General features: G+C 52.9%; 1 protein-coding gene across 4 annotated transcripts in view; it reads right to left on the bottom strand.

Annotated features, from left to right (window-relative positions):
• Positions 1-22,339, bottom strand: part of RBPMS2 (RNA binding protein, mRNA processing factor 2) — a 49,876-nt gene that overhangs the window by 1,507 nt on the left and 26,030 nt on the right. For 2 of the 4 annotated variants that reach the window (XM_037911047.2, XM_037911048.2), the window contains exons 3-6: positions 21,584-21,622; positions 19,977-20,039; positions 17,928-18,078; positions 434-503 (exon numbers count right to left, since the gene is read on the bottom strand). In XM_037911047.2, coding sequence (XP_037766975.1) covers positions 434-503; positions 17,928-18,078; positions 19,977-20,039; positions 21,584-21,622 — 323 coding nt within the window. Of the gene's footprint in view, positions 1-433; positions 504-12,861; positions 13,016-17,126; positions 17,276-17,927; positions 18,079-19,976; positions 20,040-21,583; positions 21,623-22,339 lie in introns of all 4 variants that reach the window. The other 2 variants (XR_005227110.2, XM_043523526.1) reach the window with 2 other exon arrangements.

Below are 22,339 nucleotides of genomic sequence, written 5' to 3'. Positions count from 1 at the left end.
GAACAGATCTGACATTCAGACCCTTAATGCAACACACCCAGGCCAATGTTTAGCATTAATTTGGCCAAAGTTTCCTATGCAGTCTTTGGGTCGGAGTCACATCAGCTGCTGGGAACAAGAGGACCCCAGAACTCAGTAGAGGAAGACAAAAAAGGGGAAATTCTGCTACTCCAGTCCCTGCATCACCTAAGCAGGATGCAGTAGTAGATGACGTGTGGGCTATTGAGAATGCTTGCCACTCTCTGCCTGGATGAGAGAGAGACTTCCCTCCACACCCCCACGATGATATATACAAGTCCCACTCAAGGCAGCACTTCAAGGCCAGGCCAGATTTTCATGCAGCCCAGAGGCCAGGAATGCAAGGACCCAGAACAGATTGCAGCACTGTCCCCACAGCACTGGCCTACGCCCACTTCCAAGCAGACATACTTACTGAAGAACTAACAAAACTGACGAGACTTCCATCCTTGCTGGGTAGCTTCGGAGGGAGGATACCAGCGCATCTGAAAGAGAAAGCCATTCCGCTACTGTGATAACGTTGCTAACACAGACTAGGAATTGCACACCCCTTCGTGCCACAGAGGGGCAGTTCCACCCAGTATGGGGGGGGGGGGGGGGAAGAAGAGAAGAGTGGCCTCTAGACTGATACCTGGATGCTATCCCTCAGGAGGGCCTGCTGCTCCAGGCTACCATTGGACTGCATGCTGCTCCACATGCTGAAATCCAGACCCCAGCACCACAAAGGGCTCTTTCACAGTTGAAACTAAGTAACTGAGATAAGAGTCAGGAGACTCCTATTCCCCCTTTATGCTCTTTAGCCGAAGGAAGCCTCTTCCTCCATTTAGCACCTAAGATTTGGCTTTAGGAATGGGGCCAATGTGGAGTTCACCCAAGATCTGGAAGTTGTCTGGATTTGGATGAACTTAACTGCCCCCTGCCAAGGGCACACAGGCTAGCATTGCCAGTATATCAATACAACAGGAGCATAGCTTGGCATTCAGGCTTGTTAGAAGCCATCTCAGGAGGAGCCCACAATAGCTGGCCTGTCAAACCTGCAGCATCATAATCCTTGTCTTAACACACTGATGAATCATTAACCGGAGTACTCGTGTTCACACCACTCAGATTGGAGTCTAAGACCCCAACCATAACAGTGTCTTTCTAGGCCTGCATACCATGAGCCCCGGCAATTGTTTATCTGGGGGCTTGGGAAGTGTGGCACTTCTCCAACCCTATTAGAGTGAGGGGGTCCTTTCACACCACACACTTCTCCTAATGGAGCTAGGGAGAAAGATTTCCTGTGAAGGAAGAGGGAGCCACCAGCTGACTGCCATGCACGCCTCTGAAAAGATCACCCATGGAGTCACTGTTAAGGGCAAGTACATCTGATAGCAGCAAGACAGACTGTCATGAGGGGACCCACAGGTTGTTACAAGATACACAGGCTAGAGAGTTCAGGGGTAGAAAGCTTCTCAAGTTGGCCTGCTGAGTTCCAGCTGTACAGGAAGTGTCTAACATTGCAACTCATGAGGAAGCTGGGGGGGAGGGGAAGGGGGTTTCCCCTATGATTATCTAGATAGAGCTATGACCTCAAGTTAGTCACAAATTCTCACTGACTCAAACTTTCAGCTAAGTACTTTGGGTGGAAGGAAGCAGAGTACCAATGCCCAGCAGCCCTGGTTAGCATTAGGGAAGGGATCTTGGCGTATTCAGCTGGAAGGAAGTCACAGGCCATAACCATTCTGTCCCCCAAATAGGGGGTGTGTGTGTGTTGGGGGGAGGGGGGGAAGAGAATATGCCTACACCAGGTCTCATGCCCTGGCATAGGATCTTTAGTGTCCAGACCAACTCAGGACCATAGCCTTACATCTCATCCACAATCCAGCAGCACTGCATCCCCTACGGGAGATGCTGGCAGTGCTGTGTGCTACCTTTCAGAGAACATGGCTTCAGCCTCTCTGCCTGGGCCTGGCCAGAGGCAGCTAGTACCTATGTCCCAATCCTCCTCCACACAACTAGCCCTAGCACATGGAGAAAGTGAAGAGAGGACTCCCTATTGCTTGCAAATCCCTTCAGCAAGAGGAGCAACACTGATTGGTCAGGAGACACTCAAGCCACCAGCAAGGGTGCTGGGGGACATCAAGCCATTTGACATTTAAGACTACCCCAGCAGGGTACATCACAGTAATTATACTGGTGATTGGCACATGGAACCCATAGGTCACCTGCTACTGCATCTCTGCTTCCTGTGAAGTCCCCCTTCTCTATGGCAATGCATGCCCATACATCTGCTTCACAAGGACCTGCAATCCTGCCCCCAGGAGAGAAACCTGAAGGACAAGCCTGACTCCATCAACCTGAGCAAACAGCTGGTACAAGACAGGGACATGCCCAGCTTGGCACAGCTAAGTCACAGGGCTCACTTGTTGCTTTCCCCTTCACTAAGTGGGCCAGACCCAGCACTGCAACCCCACTCCCAGTCACTGGCTCAGTACAGCTGGGAGGCCAGGTGAGGAAGCTTTTGCTGGAGTAAAAAGGAAATAGAAATAAGATGCGCAGAACAGGCATCTGGCCAACTATTGTCATCCAGCCTGCTAGCAGGGGTATTTGACCCAGTGAAGAGGCTGCTGGTGTATGGAGGAGCATCACTAAGACTCAGAGGTGCTTGTGACTGAATTTTACATGTCCATAGCGCAAGGAGGGGTGGTCTGGAACAGCCATGACTGCCACTGGCGGCTAGCTGCTACTCAGATGATTGGGAGCGTTAGCCAATATCAAGACCTGATGTCCCAGAGCTTCTGCCCAGCAGGGGGACACTCTGCAGCACCAGCCTAGTGGTGTCAGCCCTAGAGAATGGGGGTGCTCCCAGCATCCTGGGAGCAGTCAGAAGTGGGGAGGCATTACCATGATGCAGCAAATAGGGAAAGCAGAAACATTCCCTGTGCTTCAAGGGTGACCGCCCCACTGCCTTGGGCTGGTCATCTCTCAGCCTGTCCTCAGAGATGCCACATACCTAAGCCAAGTGTATACAGGCCCTAGAGCTGAAGCTCTCAGAAGAAAGTCACTAGATAATCCCAACTCCACTGGGGGAAAATGAGGCAAGAATCCTGGCAGATGAAGAGCCAAGAGACTGCACAGGCCACTACAAAGCTAGAAAGCCTGATTTAGCTCAGGTTAGCAGAAGGTCCCTTACCTTCTGATCCCTCCATTAAAGGGCAGCACCATATCCCTCCATGTTTTAGTTAAATGCTCATTCACTTGCTAACAGCTGGCACCACATAGCCCTGCAAGGTGCCAGCCTCACCACTGACCATGCCTCAGTGCCAAGGAAGAGCTAGAACTCAGTGCACTGGGCCTCTTATAGCACTAGGCTGAGAATGGCAGCAGAGTTACAGAAAGATGACTGTGTCCAGGCTGCTGGCAAATGATACCTTCCCTGTGGGAGAGGCTCTAGGCTGACACCACTAGGAGAAGTTACCTTGGAAGAGTCTGCAATAAAGTTCTGCCTCCAGACAGTCTGAAGAGTGAGTGGGGGGGCTCTTGCTTGAAGTTTAGAGCTGTAGCTGCAGCTTGTGAGGGGTTAACAGTTACTCCCAGATAACCCCTTACAGCCAAGTGCTTGCAACAGGCGTGCTAGAAAGCAGTAGTTTGTATTAGTCACTAGGCTGGCTCTCATGCAGGCCAGGCGGGGGGATGCCACAGGAAGTACATCAAGAAAGCTAGTCTATGTTCAATGAAAGCTCTGCAAGCAGAGGCTGTGCACCTCTGGGCACTAGGAGGGTGTTGGCATGCTGGGAGAACGAGGCTGACTGCAGGTGGGTAAAGATAACTGTGGATTTTCCAACCCACGGGCTGGAAAGCCAGCCGCCTCCGTCCTGCTGATCCAACTGCACAGGCCTTCCTGGAGGTTGTTTTGAGGGCCCAGGCCTGGTAGTGGTATAGACAATAAACCTGCCCTGTGCTGTGGCCTCTCCACAAAAGGAACAAGCTGTTCATGGAACAGACTCAGTTCTTCTTAAAGTAGATTCCAAGACAGCCTGAGTCCCATGTGTACAGCAAGTCCTACTGTGCAGGTAGGACACTGGATTCCTAATGATTAGCTCCTTTCCAACCATCCAGTGGACTGCTGCAGAAAAATGCCATTCAGAGGCTGTGCTGGAAGTGTCCTTGGTGGGAGGGGTTTACAACTGGGCTGGCTGACAGACCCCTGCTTAGATAGTAACTGAGCATATTGCATCTTCTAGCTAGATAGCAAGAAAGCTGGAGGAGTCTTCCACCCTGTGGCTTAGGTGACCTGGGCACAGTCCTCTTACAGGTGGAGTTCCTCCTCCTGATCAGAGAGGCCAAGGGGCTCAGCTGTGTCTCTTTATGCCGTTTCTTTCCTTTGACACTCGTTTGCTGCCTCACTCCCAACCCTACTTGGCAGAAATTGGGTCAGTCAGGAACAGCCTTTCAAGCTTAAAGGTTGGTACAGGCTGGGGCAGGGTGAGAAGACCCAAGCTGCATTTGAGCCCAAGAAGTGCAGTTCAGAACCAAGCCTTCCCAGCATTGGGATCTGGGACTCATTTGGCCTATCAGGGAGATGGGATGTCTGGGGTTTTCTGAGATTGGGCCAAGAATTCCACAGCCTATTAGACAGGGCATTCTGCATTGACTGAGCTGTAACACCTACAGCCTTCTTCTGAGAAGAGAAAAATCACTCCCAGGAGATGCAATGGAAGTGGACTTGAGCTACTGCAGGCAGCCACACGGTCCTGGTCTGAGTTACCTTTTATGGTAGCTAAAACAAGCTGAGATTGTCAGAGCTATAGAATTGCTATGATCACAATGTCTGAGAGTTCAGGGGCTGGATTGACAGCCAGAGACTGGGGTGCTGTGGGTTTACAGGACAGGAACAGCAGAGGCGGAGGGAAAGCCCTGCCCCCAATCTAGCCTAGTGGGATCACTGAGGCTAATGGCTGTTAGTCTCTAGCCCCCTTTGAAACTACTGATGAGTCCAGTTCCAAGTGGACTTCTTATGCCAGTCACATGCATGGTGCTTCAAACATACAGTAGGACCGGCTCTGCACCAATGAGTTTGAAATCAAAGCCTCTGTTCCCACCTGTCATTGGTACTCAGGTCACTTCATGTTGCGCCCATTTATTATTTTAAGGCTAACTGGCATCCACAATATGGCAGCCACTCAGACTTGGCTCCTGGACTACAGGTGAAAGTTACAAAGCCTGAACCCTCCAGTCCCTCCCAGGCTGCAGGAAGCTCACCAGCCCAGGGCATGTAGAAGCCATGTCATGCACTGCTGGGTTGTATAATGGTAGGGTCTCCCCTCTTATCCCCTTCAACCTACCATAGGCTCTTGACTGGATGCAGAGCCCCTCCAGCCAGGGGATCTGGCTTAAGTGACATTGCCAAAGGACAGTGGGGAGTGAGTTTCAGCTAGAAAATAACTGGGTGTCTCTGGCACTGCCCCCATGGTACCAGTGAGAGGACAAAGGCCACAGCAAGTCAGAACTGGAATTAGAACTCCAAGCCTCAGCCCACTAGGGACAGTCTACACTGCACACCAAGCCTGGGCTTGAATCAGGTTTGAGCCCACCCCACCCCCTCAGTCCACACAAAGTGTGACTCACATCCGTAAGCACTCAGGACCCTGCTGCTATGGGACAGGCCTGAGTCACAGCAGGACCTGGGCTCTAAGACCCATCATTCTGCAGTGTGGATGCAGCTCAAGCAGCAGACCTGAGTCAGAAGGCCTGAGTTGTGCAGTATGGTGTGTTGGCACAGCAGAAACACCTAGGTCCAGCAGTTGGAAACCCAGGTGTATCCAAGCCCATGTCCCACAGACCTGGTTTACAATGCAGGATAGATGTAACTTTAGAGACCATAATGCCCATCCTCTTCAGGAGGAGCTGGTTCTGCTGTGGTAAGCCACAAGGGCCTAACTTCCTGGAGCCCTCACCTGGGGCAATTCCCCCTTGTGCTTATCCTCTCCCTCTGAGTAGCCCTCTCCTGGTCCCACTGCCCCAGGGAGAGGAAAGCCCTGTGAGCCACAGGTATTGAACCCAGTTACAGATTCAGATTAGGGCCAGTCACTGCTGCTCCTTCCCAGTTACTATGATGGTCACATTTCAAAGTCCTCCTCCCCCAAATGTCCCTCCATACACAGGGACAGCTAGAGTTCATACAAGTTTCCCATACTCCATGTCCTCTGTCCCTCCCCCACACCATCTGGAATTAGTTTCTTCCATCCTGCCCAGCTGACCAGGAATGGAAAATCCCCATTTACAGAGCAGTGTAATGCTCTTTAACACTGGCAGGCAGCCTCTGCTGCAGAGAGGCTCCAGCCCCAGAGCTGAACCTCCTTTGCATGGGACCAAGGAGACGGCTCTTGTAAAACCAGGCTGCAGCGACCAAGCACAAAGTACACAAGGCTGCAATCCCTGCCAAAGGGCGGGGGGTCCAAAAAAAAAAAGTCTAGCCTTTGTTTAGTCTCTAGCAGCTAGTAGGGTGTCCTCACTGCAGAAGTAACCTGGGCTCTTACCCAGGTTTCACCCCTAACTCTTCCCAGCATCCACACACGTTGCCTGACTTAAAGCACCTCAAAACCACCTAAGTGGGCCCAGCAGGGGGCCACAGTTCAAACCCAGGTTCTGTACAAAGCAAGTGGGTTTCAGCCAGTTAGAAATGTGGCTACAGGCTGTGGTGTGAACAGTCTTCTACTTCTTCCTGCCGGGCTGTCCTTTCCTGCCATTCTACTTACTCCCCTTTCCTGCCCCAGAAGCCATCTTTTCATTTATACATCCACCAGTTCAGGGTTTAAACCCCACATTGCCTGCACAGCACTGGGGACATCTGCCTCCTTGCCTGCTGCCCAGAGGCTCACCCCAAGCATCCTGGTGGGCAGGGCAGCCTCTGATGTGGCATCAGCAAGGAATCATTTGGGGAGTTGTACCCCAAAAAAATCAGCACATGTAAGAAAAGGTCTCCAAGAAGCTGGCAGAAGGCAGCCATTACCCAATGGGATTTCAATGTGGGGGAAAAAAACTGACCCACTGTGCAGTACACAGTTTGACAACTAACAACCTGCCCCTACTCCAAGGGATTTGATCAGGTGCTTTGTGCTGCCCTGAGCAGAGCCCCACTATGGTGCTAGATGGGCTTTTGAAACCAACAGTGTTACTACTGGACTGGAAGAGACACCAGCTTTAGCCTGGGGAGCACTGTATGCTGAGCACCTACTAGCCCCCTCCTGGCCAGGCAAAAAGATGCCACCACTGCCTGCACCTGCCTCCAAGATGGAATTGCTGAAGTCTAGCTCCCGTTTGGAGTGGGGAAGGCTGTAGGAACCTCCATGAGGAACACCTCAGGTTGTTTCTTGGGCTGTGGTTAGAACAGACATACAGCAAGGATGCTCATGCCATCTTCATGTGTAAAGGCCAGACAGGCTGACCACGTAGAATCTGGAGGGCTGCAGCCCAGTGGGTAGTCTGAGGCAGACTCCTTACCTGAAGGGACACTGTCAGTTCCCAGGGAAGCTTACTGAAGCCAGGGAGGTAGAAAATTGTAGGTATATTCCAAGATGCTACCAATTTCTGCCATTGTAGAAAATGGAAGTGCAAATGGAGGAGTTGTGTGTGACAGCAGATTCAGGGGCCTACAAGTGCACCCAAGCCACTGCTCTGGTCAGATGTACAGCTGACAGGAGAAAAATTCAGACTTCACACCTGAGCCAGTGGCGGGAGGCTAGAATGGATAAAGGAGTTTCCTGAAGGCAGCAAAGTGATGCTGCAGTCTCAGTCATCTCTAGAGTCACATCAGATCAGGCTCTAGAGAGACTTCAGGCACCAATACAGAGTCCAGAGGGTGAGCTGCTTACTGGAACAAGGCAAAGAGCCTGCCATGGGACTTAGATGAGTCTACTTCAGGAGGTAGCCCTTCACAACTAGGCATTTGACACAAATCCAGCTGGGATTCTCTTGTCTAGAATATCTTTTGGCACTTGTTCATCCCCCAGTGCTGGCTCAGGTCCTAATGGACTGGATAGGAGAGTGAACAATGGGTTTTTGGATTTGTTTGTTCACACCATGACCACTGGGAGAGAGGATTCCAACAACAAAAAGCCACACAGGAGCTTTGTGGAGTCTTCCTCTGCGAGCCCACCCAACTCATACTGGGAGAGCTTCAGGACAGGGACCACATATTCCTATGTCTGCACAGGACCTAGTACAATGGGATCTCATCTCAGGTGGAAGCTTTTGCTGCTTCTTTGTCCCAAAAGGGTTTCTGCATGATGAGATTTAGTGGAGAGCATTTCATGCACCCAGCTCTTCATCTCTTGTCTGAGCACAAAGACCAGTGTTCTCTCAAGCTTGCTTTGCACACCACAGCTACTTGCCACTTCAGAACATCAGCAGGGAGAGTTTTCAGGGTCTTCTCCAAGAGCACAGGGCTGTATCAGCAGAGGTGGTAGAGAATCTACCACCCAACAGCTCATGAGCCAGCAACCAGCACCTCACTTGCAGCAGCTCCAAGTGCTTCCCCGTGTTGCAGAGTACAAGGATTCGAGTTCCCCCCCTTGTCCTTCTGTTCACAGGGAGGCTTTACTCCTTGGTAATAGACAGTGACCCAAGCTGTAGTTTGACCCTTCAAGTCATCTGGGAGCTGTAATGTTAACATGTAAAAAGCCAGAAGGCTGAGCTAAGAGGACCCAGTCAGGCCACTGCTCTCCAACCCAGCCAGGCTGGTCCCTGGATTTCTGACCATGGAAATATTAGGAAGTTTGAAGACTTGCTCCAGCCTGCAGGAAGGAATTGGAATGTTTGTGGGAGTTCAGTCACCTGAGCCAACCCAATCCTCCGCCTGCTCTTTGTGCAGGACTCTTGCCACTCAGCCCCAAGGGCAAACAGTCCCTCAAAAGGAAGGCTGGCCCAGGGCAGCCACCTAGGGTCTCTACACAGCAATTAGACACCTGCAGCCTACCTGTGATGCAGCTCCCAGGACTGGGGTTAAGGAGCTGTTTAATTGCAAGCTCTGGGACCCTCCCACCTCACAGGGTCCTAGAGCCCAAAACATCTACACTGCAGTTAAGCAGCCTGTGAGCTAGAGTCAGCTGACACAGGCCAGCCATGGGTTGAATTGCAGTGTAGACATACCCTTACACTCCTGTACCTCAGAGAGGTGCTAGTTACTGTCCTTTGCATTGCTTGCCACCTTGCATGGACTAGAGCTAGTTTAGCAATTCTCAAAGGCAGGTTCAGGTTAATCAAAGGCACCCATTGCAGCCTCTAGGTGACCAAAGTTTGCTAACCAAAAAAAAATATCCAAGCTCTGTCAGCCTCTGGCCCCTTGTGCACAGTAATAAGACTGACTTGCCAGCTAGTCTGGCATCCAGGGCATGGTGCAGAGGGAGTGGGGGTGGACTAGCATGAGTTCAGAGCCCCCAGCACTGCTCTGGAGGAGTCTCCTGGAGTCAGACTTGACCTGGCAGCCTCTGGCTGGAATCAGTCTTCAGATTGTGCCTCGACAGAAAAGCTGCAGCCCTGACACTGAGTCCCCGGCACGGCGCAGGCAGGAATGTGCTGTCCGGCTGCCAAGAGAGCCGGCCGTTGGCGGTTAGTGGCTGCACTTCCAGCAGGCTCTAGGTCAACATGCCAGCCACCACCCTGCCCTGCAGGCAGAGGTCTTCACAAGAGGGAGAGGAGGTGGCAGCCGAGCCCAGCAAGAGCCAAAGGGAGCCCTCTGCCACAGAGGAGATTGGGGGAGTGGTTTCAGCTGACGCTGCCTCCCTGCCATTGGGGCCAGAGCAATCTAGATTGGAAGTCATGCAGATGTGACCATCCAAGGAAGTGACTGCCCCCCACTAGGGTGGTCTAGCCAAGTTCTGTCAGCCCTCCCACCACTAAGCAGCAGCAGGTACTTGACTCCACCCATCTGCTCCCAGGGTGTTCCAGAGGGCTGGGGTGTAAGAAGCAGCATTTGGCCAGAAGGGTCTGGCATTAGGACTGCAACATGCAGCATGGAGACAGCTTAGCCTGCCACCTGCTACACATGCCCAGGCTTCCTAGCAGCCTTGGTTCTGGGGAGGCAGGAAGGAGCTGGGTGAGGAGAGCTTCTTCCCTACCAAGCCAGCCCTGGAAGGTGCATGCAGGGGCACAGCTTGGTGTTCAGGAGAGGCATTTCAATGAGCATTCAGGCCTCACCCACACAGTGCCTTAAAAAGGCATCTATACCCGGGTGGGAGTCAGAATGAGATTCAGCTAGGCCTGAGCAAGCTGGTTGTAGCTGGAGAAGTAGCTGCTTCCCCCTTTCAATAGATTCTGAAGGCATCCGAGAGTCCCTAGCCTGCATCAGGCAACTAACGAAGCCTGTTTTCAGACAATCCCACTTGGGCACCAAGCTATGGGAACCTGAAGTGCTCTCATCCTACTGGGCAGGTAACAACTGAATGTTATGGACTTGCAAAGGCAGGACATTATGTTGGACTAGATGTTGGCTCCCAGCCAAGTATAGAGCCACTCTGCATTCCCTGCAGAAAGTCAGAACTGCTCACTGGTAACAGAAAGTCACCACCTTCTCCAGAGGAGAAAGCTGGACCTCATGTCAAAAGGACAATTGTGCACCAGACCCTCAAAGCCAACACAAGTTCTCCAGCACCAGGCTGTCCTCTGCTGGGAAAGAATCAGATGGGCTTGGCTTCCTACATGACATTTAACATCTTAGATGCCCTCCAGACCAGGACTCCCCAACAGTCCTATGGCCCTGGAAGCTGCTCCCCTAAAATACCAATTGCTAGAGGCCACCTCAGTGCTCACACTTGGCCTTTCTGCCAGCCAGACACCCAGCATAGCTGAAGTCGTCACCTGTGCAACACTACAATGGTTCTCATCACTCCTCTCCAGCAGGAGCCAGAGCTATTTGAGTCTCTGGAGAAGAGCAAATACATCACCTGCAGTCCCCCGGGATCTGTCCTACCTACCCTGCCCCCCCAACCCACTGACATCTACCTGCTGGCAGGTCACCAGGAATGTGAGTGCTGGGGCAGTCACCTGCAGCTTCTCCCTACAGATGCAGCCACCACTGTCATTTCTGGCAGGATGCCAGCCCTCAAGTGAGCAGCCTGCTCCCATTAAGCCTGGGCAAGGCAGAAATACCAGCTGGGAGGGGGAAAGCATGTAGCTAGTCACTGACCTCCCCTTCCATCGATGGGCTCTGCCTCCAGTTGCTGGAAAACCTCAGGTTCTGCTGCCTCCTCACCAAGTCTGGAGGGCCAAATGTTGCATGGAGGAATCCCTTTCCCACCTCCAGCTCACTCGGGGGACGGCACCCCTTCGGGGAAGGGAGCTGACCAGCAAGCCATGCATGCGTCACTGGGTAGCTCTGCAGCTGGATGCAGAGGCTGCAGTGCGCCTGCTGCAGCCGCCAACAGGCTACACTGCTGGAAGAGTATATCCCCTTGTGCGCCGCTCTCCACCTGCATCCAATCCATGTCCATGGGGAATACTTTGGCTCGTTTCTGGTCGATGCTACATACAGAGCCTGCCAAGGCAGCCGTGTGCCTGGACAAGGTGGCTAAAAGAAGCCAGGGTAAAGCATGGGGGAGCTGGAGAAGGCTTCAGTCACTGAAGCCAGCTGCTAGAAGCAGGTTGGCTCACCCAGTCTGCCTGCTCTGAGCTCAACGAGGTGCTCCCTTGTGGGAGAGCTGTGCCACCAGGGGCCAGGCACAGGAATGTAATGCTTATTGAACAAGTTAGATATTACAAGAGCCCCACACTCCCCCATGCAGAGGGTCCATCCTAGGCAAGACGCTGCAGCAGTGACACTGACCCTGCAATGGTAGGGGCTATAGCAGATCTTTACCTTGCACTTCTAGTGCGAGCCAGACAGCCTGGCCCCTTCCTGAAGGGCCATGTTGGTATGCCATGCCCACAGAAGTTCCCAAGCCACAGGAAGCAAGGGTCCTGGTCCCCACACTGACTCAGAAATTGCTCCAGGAGCTGGAAGAGCCTCCTGGCACCTCTTCCTCCCTATTACAGTTTGGGCCAGGAGAGCCAGAGTGTCCCTGCATGGCACCTCTAACCCCTCTGCTTGAGTGGAGCATCACTGTAGTGACAGATGTTCTTCTGTGAAGACCCCTCTTCAGACCCCATGTTCTCCCCCTGCACTGGGGAGTGCACTGCTGTGCTGCTCTGTGCAGCTTCTGTGCTGCTCTGTGCAGCTCCCCACCACCACATTAGTTGGGGCTCTCTGGAGCTGCCTCCTGGCAACACCGGCAGTCTGCCGAGAGGAGCTGAGCCCCAGGCAGGAATGGGCTTTGTTTGTGCTAACTGGGGAGGAAAGGTGAAGGTTAGACCTGATGTCGTGGGTCTGGGTCTAGCCCCTTCGGAGAGTCTGGAAGGAAGTGCCTGACAAGTGCTGTTCTCGAACGTGCACAGTAGAGAATTTAGTTGTGTGCTTCCGTCATCACATTGCTCGCCTCCCCCACCATGTGACATGAGTGAGACAAGGGTGTGGCCAATGGCTCGGAGGGGGTGGCTGGGGAGAGATGAACTCCTTTGACACCAAGTAGCAGGTTTTCCCTGCCATGGTTCAATGAGGTTCCTGCCCCCTTGCCCCTGACAGAGCTAAGTAAACCCTAGCTTGTTGGGGAGAAGTTCAATGTAAGATGGTGCCATGCTGTGGTGCCATGTTGTGCTGCCAAGTTGGAGATGTGGGTTAGAAAGAATGCCTGGCATCTCATTCCCCAGGCTCTGGTGGGTGGGTAGCGTGAGGCCCATGCACTGATCGCCAAGGAGATATGGGCTACAGAGATGGGCAGAAGCTTGCAAATCCCGCTGTGCACCCTGGAGAAGAGATGGTTACCTTACCAGTCTTTCCAGACGTGGGGGCCATCATGCTTAGGAATGAAGCTGTAGGACAGCCACTCCACTAGTGGCAATTAGGCATCACTAGGGTGTCCCATCTCCAGGGACAGCTCTGAGCTTCAGGGCTAGCCTGCGCTGGCATCATGGCTGGCGTTCACTAGGGACATCAAAGGAGGGATTTGAGAGAGGGAGGGAAGGCAGACGGGATCATTTAAGTCAGTGATTGTCCACTGTGGGAGTCCCCGTGGCAGAGGCTTGCAGCATCACACAGTATGCAGTCAAGTATGCCAGCCCATTGTGCTGTGGCCCTCCCAGAGATATTGGTGGTGGGACAGGAAACAGTCAATGAGCAGGTTACTGAAAGCTTCAGTGCTACTAGAGACCCTGGACCAGCCTTGTACCACCCCTTGCCATCTGAGCGGGAGACATGTGCACCAATCCCATGGAGCAAGCCTGGCTGGAGCTATAACACTAAGTCACTCCTAGAGTTCTAGTCAAGGCGGCAAACAGTATGCACCCCTCCAGCTGCCACACCACCGGGGATGGGGTCCCTCAGGGATGGGTAGATGAGCCATGTGCCCAGACAAGAGCTACATGTCACAGGTCTGGCTTTACTTGGGGGTAGTTTAACAATTGGTTAGGGGTTCATAGGGCAAGTTGTCTTGGGCAAGGAGACCCAAAGAGTTACAGGAGTCCCTCCAACAGGCTATGAAGCTGCTGATGCCCAGTGTAGGGGGACCAGGTCCCACACTGCAGGGGACCATCCAGGCAGACCAGCATTTTTGCTCACCCGGATTTCCTGGGAAGGAGAAGCTGCAGCAATGAACCTGTGGAACGGTGCATGTGCTTGTATGCTGCATCACAGAAAGGAGGACAGTGCCATCTCTAGCCACCGTAGCCAGTGTGGATGGAGGACTTGGCCAGTGGTCTGTTTTGTTGCATATTGAGAACAGGGTTTGAAGGCCACTTGCTTGGCAAAGATTTTAATCCACAATTCAAGAACTAGTCCTCACCCCACCCTGCAGCCCCACCCAGCCAGGCCTCTGCAGCAGAGGGCACCTGCCTATGGATTAAGTGGCTCAGCACTGGCAGCAGCTAAGTAATGTTTAACTCCATACATTTTTATTGAGCACCTGTGCGGGAATGCCTCTGAGGACATGCCAGCTAGAGATCACAGCATGGGGAGAAAACTGGTAGTGACTCAGAGCTACAGGAGAGGATATTTGTCCCAAAGCTACTTTAATGAGAAGACCTGATCAAACCACAGTCTTTGGCAAGACACTCCTCCTCTTCCCTCGCTGCCCCCGGAGTGGGAAAGGCCAGGTGAATGCTGCTGGCATGTGGATGAGCTGTACAGACTTCTACTGTTTTGAAGAAGTTAACCCATTACTGTTCTGGCTGCATGGGCTGTACTGTAGTTAGTGCCATCTGCCCAGCCACGCAGCACAACATGGCAGCACTGCCTAGGGCAGACCTCCTGCTCATGGGCTTCCCTCTAATGAATACTGCTTCCTGTAGGGCATCTAAGAGGAACTCTAGACAGACCAGCCCTGTTGGAAGTGGAGCAAACCAAAAAGCTTTTAGAGTGACTCTCACGAGCTAGATGGGCAGAGCTGATCTTGTCAAGCAAGTGCATTAATATCCCTCTGCACAGGTGCTGACTGTGGGTGCTCTGGGGTTGGAGCACCCCTGGGGAAAAATGGTGGGTGCTGAGCACCTACCAGCAGCCCCCCCACAATCAGCACCTCCCCCTCCCTCCCTGCACCTACAATTGGCTGTTTTGCAGCATGCAGGAGGGGGGATGGGAGAGAAGCGAGGATATGGCATGCACAGGGAATGGGTGGAGTGGGGGCAGGGCCTGGGGTTGAGCACCCCCCAGCACAAGAGAAAGTCAGTGCCTGTGCCCCTCTGGCTCAAGTCCTAGGGAAGGGTAGGTGAGGCTTCTGGTCCAGGTAAGCTTCCAACTGGCCTTCCCTTTCAAGGCCATTCTTGAAGCAGCTGCAGTGACTACATTTTACCCTTCCTCTAGCCATCTCCCAGCAGCCTAGGGCTGTATAGAGAGGCATGGGTTTGGTGACTAACCTGGATAAAGGAGTCTCATTATGTAGAGCCCTAGTCATTCTAGAGTGCAGTATCCCAAGTCACTACCTGCCCATTTAGGATGGGCATGCGTACTTCAGATCTCTAACAGCAGTGCAGGGACTTGAGCAACCAAGCGATGTCAGTCAATGCAAGGGTAGGCCACTGCTCATTCCAGCCCTATGTAGCTTATTGGCCTGCTGGACCTCTCACCTATGTAGCAGAGTGCCAAAAAGAGAGTGGCTAAAGAGAGGCCCGGCTGGGCAGAGATGGTCTTTCCCTAGTTCAGTCTTTGAGGGGTCCTGATGGATAGGATACAGGACACAAGCCTGCATGTGCCAGTGCCTCAAGCAGGGATATCAGAACTACATGGCAACAACAAGAGCAACTAGCCATGGCCCTTTGTTGCACATCAGCTGAACCCAGACACATTAAGATGCAGCAATACACAGTGGAGGCTCCCAGACAAGGTTAACTATCCATGGTACCTCTATGGCCTCACAGCCCTGTGGCTCCACCCTGGGAAGAAGGGCCAGGCTGTTAATCCCCACTTCCAGATGGAAAAATGAGAGAGCCACAGTGACTTGCTCAGGTCACACAAGGCTGTTTGTGGCAGAGCAGGAATTGACCCCCCTGATCTTCCATGGACCAGGCAGGGCTCTAACCACTGAACCTTCCTTCCTCTGCCTCCCCATGGTGAGGCCATGCTAGGTTTAAGTTAGCACATTGCGGGTCCCAGATTAGAATTAAAAGCTTGTTTAAGATACAACTGGTTCTTATCCCTCCTCCTGCACAGGGCATCACCACAGGCAGAAGCTGAAGCATCCAAAACCTTAATGTGTTTGGATTGGGTTTTCAGTGCAACTCTCAACAGGTGGGGGGGGGTCAGTCACTGGTCTGGGGACCATTACAACATTGTCCTTAGGGATTCAAACTCAACTTTAGCTCCATTTTAGTGTGGTGGTCTTGGAATTCCTTGGATTTTAAACAGGACATTGGCAGACACTAACCTTTAGCAAGGAGCCCAAAAATACCAGCTTTTGGTTATGGAGCTGATGCAACAGCCTTAAGTCTTATTTTAACTTTGAAAGGGCAGATTTGTGGGCATGCCAAAGCAGCCTGCAAGCTCCAGTTGTGAAGCTTTATCAAAGCAGCTACAGCATGCTTGTAAATCTGGTCCTTGCCAGAGACTGGAGCTAGGACATGGAGCTTGAGGACCAGGCTCCCTATGGGCTCCAAGGCTTCTGCCTCAGTTCCCCTCTAGGGCTGCCCTGGTGCAGCAGAGCCATAGGGAGCCTTTCAAGCACTGCTCCCCAAGCTAGCACATGGCCACAGAACATCAGAGATCAGTAACAGGTAGGCAGAGTCATCTACCTGACACACAACCAGTCTACCTCATGCCTGCATGCAGTGATCCTGTTTCCAGTAAAGCTACAAAAGGGCAAGAATTGGTTGAGGTTGGAGTGGTCATCGGAGCTGTTGACCTGACCTTGTCTATAGCCTATAGCATAACCAATAATTAACTCCCTAGCTATTACTGAGTTGATTCAAATGCAGCCTGTGCACAAAGTTCCCATTAGTTTTAGCGATGAGAAGTTTGAAAAGCACCATTCAGAACAAAGCCAAATCTCTCAGGTACCTAATTTAATTAATTAACTTGTATTGAGTTGTGTACATGCAGCCATCTGGCAGCACACCTTCCCTTTCAGGAGTCATGAAGGTGGAACCCCTGCCTCATGTGCACACAGAACTCAGCCTCGGCGACAGAGTTGTGACCGGCCCCTCCATAAGCAGGTTGCACAGCTCACTGCTCTGCCAGCCTTTCCTTCCACTGGCCCTGCTGAACAGGATTCTGCTTGGCTCGATGCACTGCCAGCCAGCCAAGTCCCAAGGGCAGGCTTCCCCTGCTGTCGGCAGCCAGGCAGACTGAACCTGCAGTGCCAGAAGTGTCTGGGCTTTCGCCGCCTGTGGGGCAGGTGAACTCAGGCTTTCGTCAGGGCCCCCAGCAAGCCCATTCACTTAGAGCACCAGCACAGGAATGCTCTCCCCTGCTCAGTAGGGGGGTCAAGGTGCAGAAGCCAATGGCCCAGCCAATCATACAGAGAAGGAACAAATAAGGCTCCAAGTTAATGGTTCTCCAGAAGGCGCAGGAGGGCTTCCCTTGGAGCAGGGCAGCTGGGCAGACTCACCTGAGCGTGAAGGGCAGCAGCGGCGGCAGCAGCAGCTGGGTATGTGAACGCGGCATGGGGGATGGCAGGGGTTAGCTCTGTGGTGTACAGTGGGTAGGGAGCCCATGCCTCTGGAGATGCTGGAATAAGAGCTGCTCCGGCCAGGTCATCTAGAGGTTTAGAAACAGCAGTGACAGCGTTTGAGATGTGCGCCAAGGGGGAGCAGAGCTGACTGCAGCAGTAAGACCAAGGCTCAGCACTGCTTTGCTTCCAAGAGTCCCCCCCGGCCTGAGGGGAGATGAGAGATCTAACCAAACTGGAGTTCCTCTGGAGAGCCACTCCTCTGCCTCCATGCCCTGAATAGCTCCTTGCACCCAGAGCCCTGTGCAGCTCAGCCATCAGTGATCAAGCTTAGGGAAGTTATGGCTTGATGTGCTGATGCCACCTCTCCTGCCCTGGGGGGGTAAGGGGTGGGCTAGCTACTGGGGAGAGCAGGAGGGGCTAACCCTGACAGCCTCTATAGTTCAGAGCACTCATGCTGCTATCTACACCTGGTGACCCCTTGTTATATGTGAATCAGGCTGCCCCAGCAAAGCCCACAGGTGGGCCCTGCTGCAGCTGTGGGTGAAGGACCAAGTTGCTCTCCCCAGTTTCAGTGCCCTCCCAACAGCCAGCAGTGACACTGCACATCTGAGGCCAGGCTCCTGCCTGATGTGGGCATTAATGGCCACCTAGACAGCAACAAGGGAAGCAGCTGCAGTGCCTGCTCCTGCTTCACTGTAGAGCCCCTCCTTCCCCAATGTGGCCCCAGTGGCTACTCACAGGGGTCCCGTGCGATGAAGTGTGCGCCCAGGGCAGGGTGGATGTTGGTGGGGTTCGGTGTGGCCATCAGCTTGCTTTTCGCCATCTTGGTGTTGGCTTTGGCAAACTCCAACCGCAAGGTCTGGGGGTTCTCTGGGTCGAAGCGGATGCCCTGCAGGAGGGGGAGCACAGAGTCTTGCACTGAAGCCCATGCCATTCCCCAGGTGGGTTCAGATGAGAGGTGACTAGTCACCTCTCCCCAGCCAGGGACCAGAGCCCAACCTGTGACTACAACCAGTTATGCAGAGTGAGGTGAGGCCAGGGAACACTAGACCAGAAATGGACTGCTTGACTCTCCAGCTTTCTGTGCACTAGGGAATTTTTCCACCTTGCTAACAGGTACAGCTGATCTGGTGTTGGTCCCGTCCACATGTGCACACTTCCAAGCCCCACACAGCACTATCTTTCAGAGAGTGGGTGAGCTTTGCTCAGAGCAAATCTGACTGTGCTGGAGATTGGAGAGCCCTGTCCACACTGGCATTTCCTCCTTTTGGCAGTGGGTGTGGCTAGACTCCTGGTAAACCTGGGTGGGGATGCACTAGTGTGGAAAAGGCTGCAAACTTCTTGCACTAAAGACAGGAGCGTGAGCCAGAGCAAGCCACAGGCAGCAGCTGCTCAGCTCAAGTAGGGGGAGGCAAGATGTGCTCCCCAACATGCAGTAGCCTGGCTTGTTGCCTTAGCAAGGTTTTTATTAGATGGCTTAGGGGCAGGATGCTATGTAACGGGTGGGGGCACACATGGCTGGACAGGTGCACTTCATCACATCCCAGCAAGGATAATGCTCAGTGTATTGAGCCAGCAAGCTCATTGGTCCCTGGCAGACACCCAGATGCCATGGTGATGGAAATGAAGCCATAAAAAAATCCCCACAGATCTACAGGGCCCATTGTAAGCCAGGTGCGGGGGGAATTCAGAAGTTCCATCCATGATGCTTCCTGCTGAACTGACTTGTCACCCTCCCTCCCTGATGGCACCTAGCCATTCAGCACTAACAGTAAGGCAGCCCTCCTCTGGCAGGGCCATGACATGGGTGTAGCAAACTGCTACCCTGCAATGGGGAACCTAGGGTCTGTAGTCCTCACATATTCATTTGCAAATTAGGGCATGAAAGGCATCACCAAGCTCAGCCTACAAGCTCCTACATTTGGAATAAATATTTGGTAATGGGCTCTTCAGTCTAGCCACCAAAGGTATGAGACCCAATGACTAGATGGGGAAGCAAGATGAATTCAGACCAGAAATAAGGTGTACACTTCTACTAGTGAAAGTAATTAACCATCAGAACAACTTCAAGGATTGCAGCAGCTTCTCCAGAGAAGATTGGCTGTTTTTCTAGCTTTAAAGGGAATTGTGGGGAGTCTGACCAGTGCTAGAGGTCCAATGAGAGGATCACAGGGACCTCTTCTGACCCTGGAATCTATGAACTGAAGACTCACCCTCTGCTTGTTTGACTGTCCCACAACCAAGGGGAGCCAGAACTCACCCAAGTTTTATGCCACCCCCACCCTACACTGCACAGTCTTACAAGCTGGTTTTACAGTTAGTGTCTCATTTCAGACATTGTTATGAATAAGGCAGGCTGTTGTGATCATGCAGTGAAGACCCTTCACCTCAGAGCTAGAGACCCACACATGGGAGGCCTTTAGTCTTCAGCAGAAAGGTGTGATGGGGAAGGGAAATGACAAGCTGGTAGTGAATAGAAGGAAGCTTCCAGTATTTGCTTTGCCCAGCTCACAATATAATGCCAGAGGTGTTACCTAGCTGTGGAGGAGTTCTGACCAGATGAAGTGCATTGCATTGGCTATAGCTGGTTTCTCAGTGCAGTTACTGATCCTTGCCCTCCTATGCTTTAGGGTACAGCTGAGGGGTGGGGAATCCTTCACATGCTGCTGACAAGCCAAGCATCCATTTAGCATCAGCTGCTAGAGGTGGGGGTTACAGATCTCCAAATGAACACTGGGGCTGGTTAGCCACATGAGGCCCCAGCTGGAGACATGGATGGGTACTTACATTTAAGGCATTCTTTGCTGCTTCAGCACCAGCTCGGCTATCAAAGGTAACGAAACCAACTGGCTGGAGGAGACAACAGGTTAAGTCCAAGCACCTCCCATGCTAGTCCTCCCCAAGCTGCCAGCCCCAGCCAGACCAGAATCCTGCAGCATTCAGAGAGCGGCAAGAGGCCAGTGTGGCTGCTCTAACCCATATCTTAGAGGCATCTGTGCAGAGGCAGAGAATTCAGAGAGAAGCCCAAGATTCATACTATGCTTCCATTCCCCACCCACCACCTCCAATGTGCTTCTTCTGGCCTGGGCCCAGGGCTGCCCTGTTAGCACCATGGGAATTTGCAGATGGATCATTAGGCCAGTCACAGTGCCAGACACCACAGGGCTTTTGGTCAAGAGCCCTGAGATCCAGTCACCCCCAGCTCTGGCCTTGGAGTAGTGTCTGAATTGCAGCTCCAACTGGTGTTCAAGCTTGTCTGGGTTTGGGGGACAGTTTTGTCAGGGCAGACAAGGGCAGGGCAGTCACTGGGTTAAGGGTCAGATCCCAGCCCCTCTCTCACTTGGTCATTTCACATCTTCAGAGAGCTGCATGGACATGGGGCAGCAAACTGCCCTACCTCTGCAAGAGCAGCACGTGTTTAAGCCTTGGGGGTGGGAGGGGATACCACATATAGCCTTTGTGAAGGGGCACCACCACTTCCATGCAGCCAGCCAGCTCAGGTCATGGATTAAGCTTTCATCCCCCTGCCTCCCCCATCTGTGGAGTCCAGGGAGCTCTGTAGGGAGGTGTGACACCTCCCAGTACCTAGGGCAGGAGGGCCCCAGTTATCCATAGAGATTTACATTAAGAGGCTTGGAGTTGGCAGCTTCACAGCTCTGCCTCCTGTTACTAGGCTTTCCTGCTAGCACTTGCCTCCCAAGCAGGTGACTGGGGTTGTTCTGTGGCTACCCCTCCCCATCATTATTGGAGGGGGGCTGCACTGGACTGCATGCCAGCTTTGTTCACACAGAAGCACAGCTCTCAGTAAGAGGACAGCAGGGACATGTCAGTCAGCTTGGAGTGACAGCTCCCACATCTGAGGCAGAGGCAATGCAGCACCCGCTGAGCTGGTCCCATAAGCTCAACACAGGTCTGTGCCCCACCTAGGCTGGGCAACCCTCATCCAAAGAATCTCTCCACAGCCTTAGACTGCCTCTAGCCCACCACTGTTCAAAGCCTGCATCATCAAAATGGCCTCTGGTCTAGTCTGCCTGTAAGATGCTTGCTGCGCTCAGCTGGATGAGAAGTGGAACAGACCAGGTGGGCTCAGTGTTTTACTCCCCAGGGTGGAGTCACTGGTGGTCCCACTCCAAGGCTTGCTGCTGCCCAACCATGCAGCAGAGGTGGCTGGAAAGGCATTTGGGAAAGCTGTATCATGGGCTAGGGGCCAGGGTCTGGATGCAGGTGTGAGCAGGAACTGAGGAGAGCACCCAGGTTACCAGAGGATGGCAGTTCACCCTGCAGGGATTGTGGGATCCTCCCTGAGCCCCATCCTGGGAACCTAATCCCTGCTACACCAGAAGCCATGGAACTAATGCTGTGGGGGCGGGGGAAGAGATGGAATAAAGAGTTACCTGTTTTGATGTTAGTTTGATCAGTGACCCTTCATAGCCCTAGAGAGAGAGAAACCAGAAAGTTAAGACTCCTTAAAGGCAAGACAACAGTGAGGCATCACGACAACACAACTGACTCCAGGAATCCCCCACCAGCCCCAGCTAGTTCCTGAAGCATAACTCTGGATGATCCAGCTGTGTTTGAGCTAGGTTAGCCTCTCCTCCCAAGCAAGGGCAGCCTGGTCCCTCTTCTCACCTCCCACCCTGCTGAACTTGGCAGGCACCACAAGTGCTAGGCTCCCACCTGTGCCTGCTGGACAGCCTGAGAAGAGTTACTTAGTAGCAAAAGCAGCTTCCCCAGGGCTGCTCACAGCAGAATTTAGGTCTTTAGGAAGATGCACAGAGGAGGCATCTGAACTTCATTTTGATTCAGAGTCTGTTCAGGAAGCTAGATGCCAGCATGGCTAGGGGGCTGGAGCACATTAACCCCAGCAGCAGATGCTACTGCCAGCTGATGAACAAGAGATTACTGAATGGGGGGGGCAGGGGGTGGAGAAGGGTAGGATACTGGAGTGGGTATCCTGGTCCCAGTCAGTCAGCTATTGTTTCTGGTCCCCATGCATCTAGAGCAGCAGCACTGCCCAGACCTGTGGTTTTCAACCTTCTCATTAGCAGAGTCCTAAGAAATTTTGGACTGGAGGTGCAGACCCTTTGGAAATCTTAGGCACTCTGCACACCCGTTATATAAGGCACTGGTGAGACCTCACCTGGAGTACT

Source organism: Chelonia mydas, chromosome 10 (assembly GCF_015237465.2).
Source record: "Chelonia mydas isolate rCheMyd1 chromosome 10, rCheMyd1.pri.v2, whole genome shotgun sequence".
Taxonomy (NCBI): domain Eukaryota; kingdom Metazoa; phylum Chordata; order Testudines; family Cheloniidae; genus Chelonia; species Chelonia mydas.
This window is presented reverse-complemented; position numbering and strand designations above follow the sequence as displayed.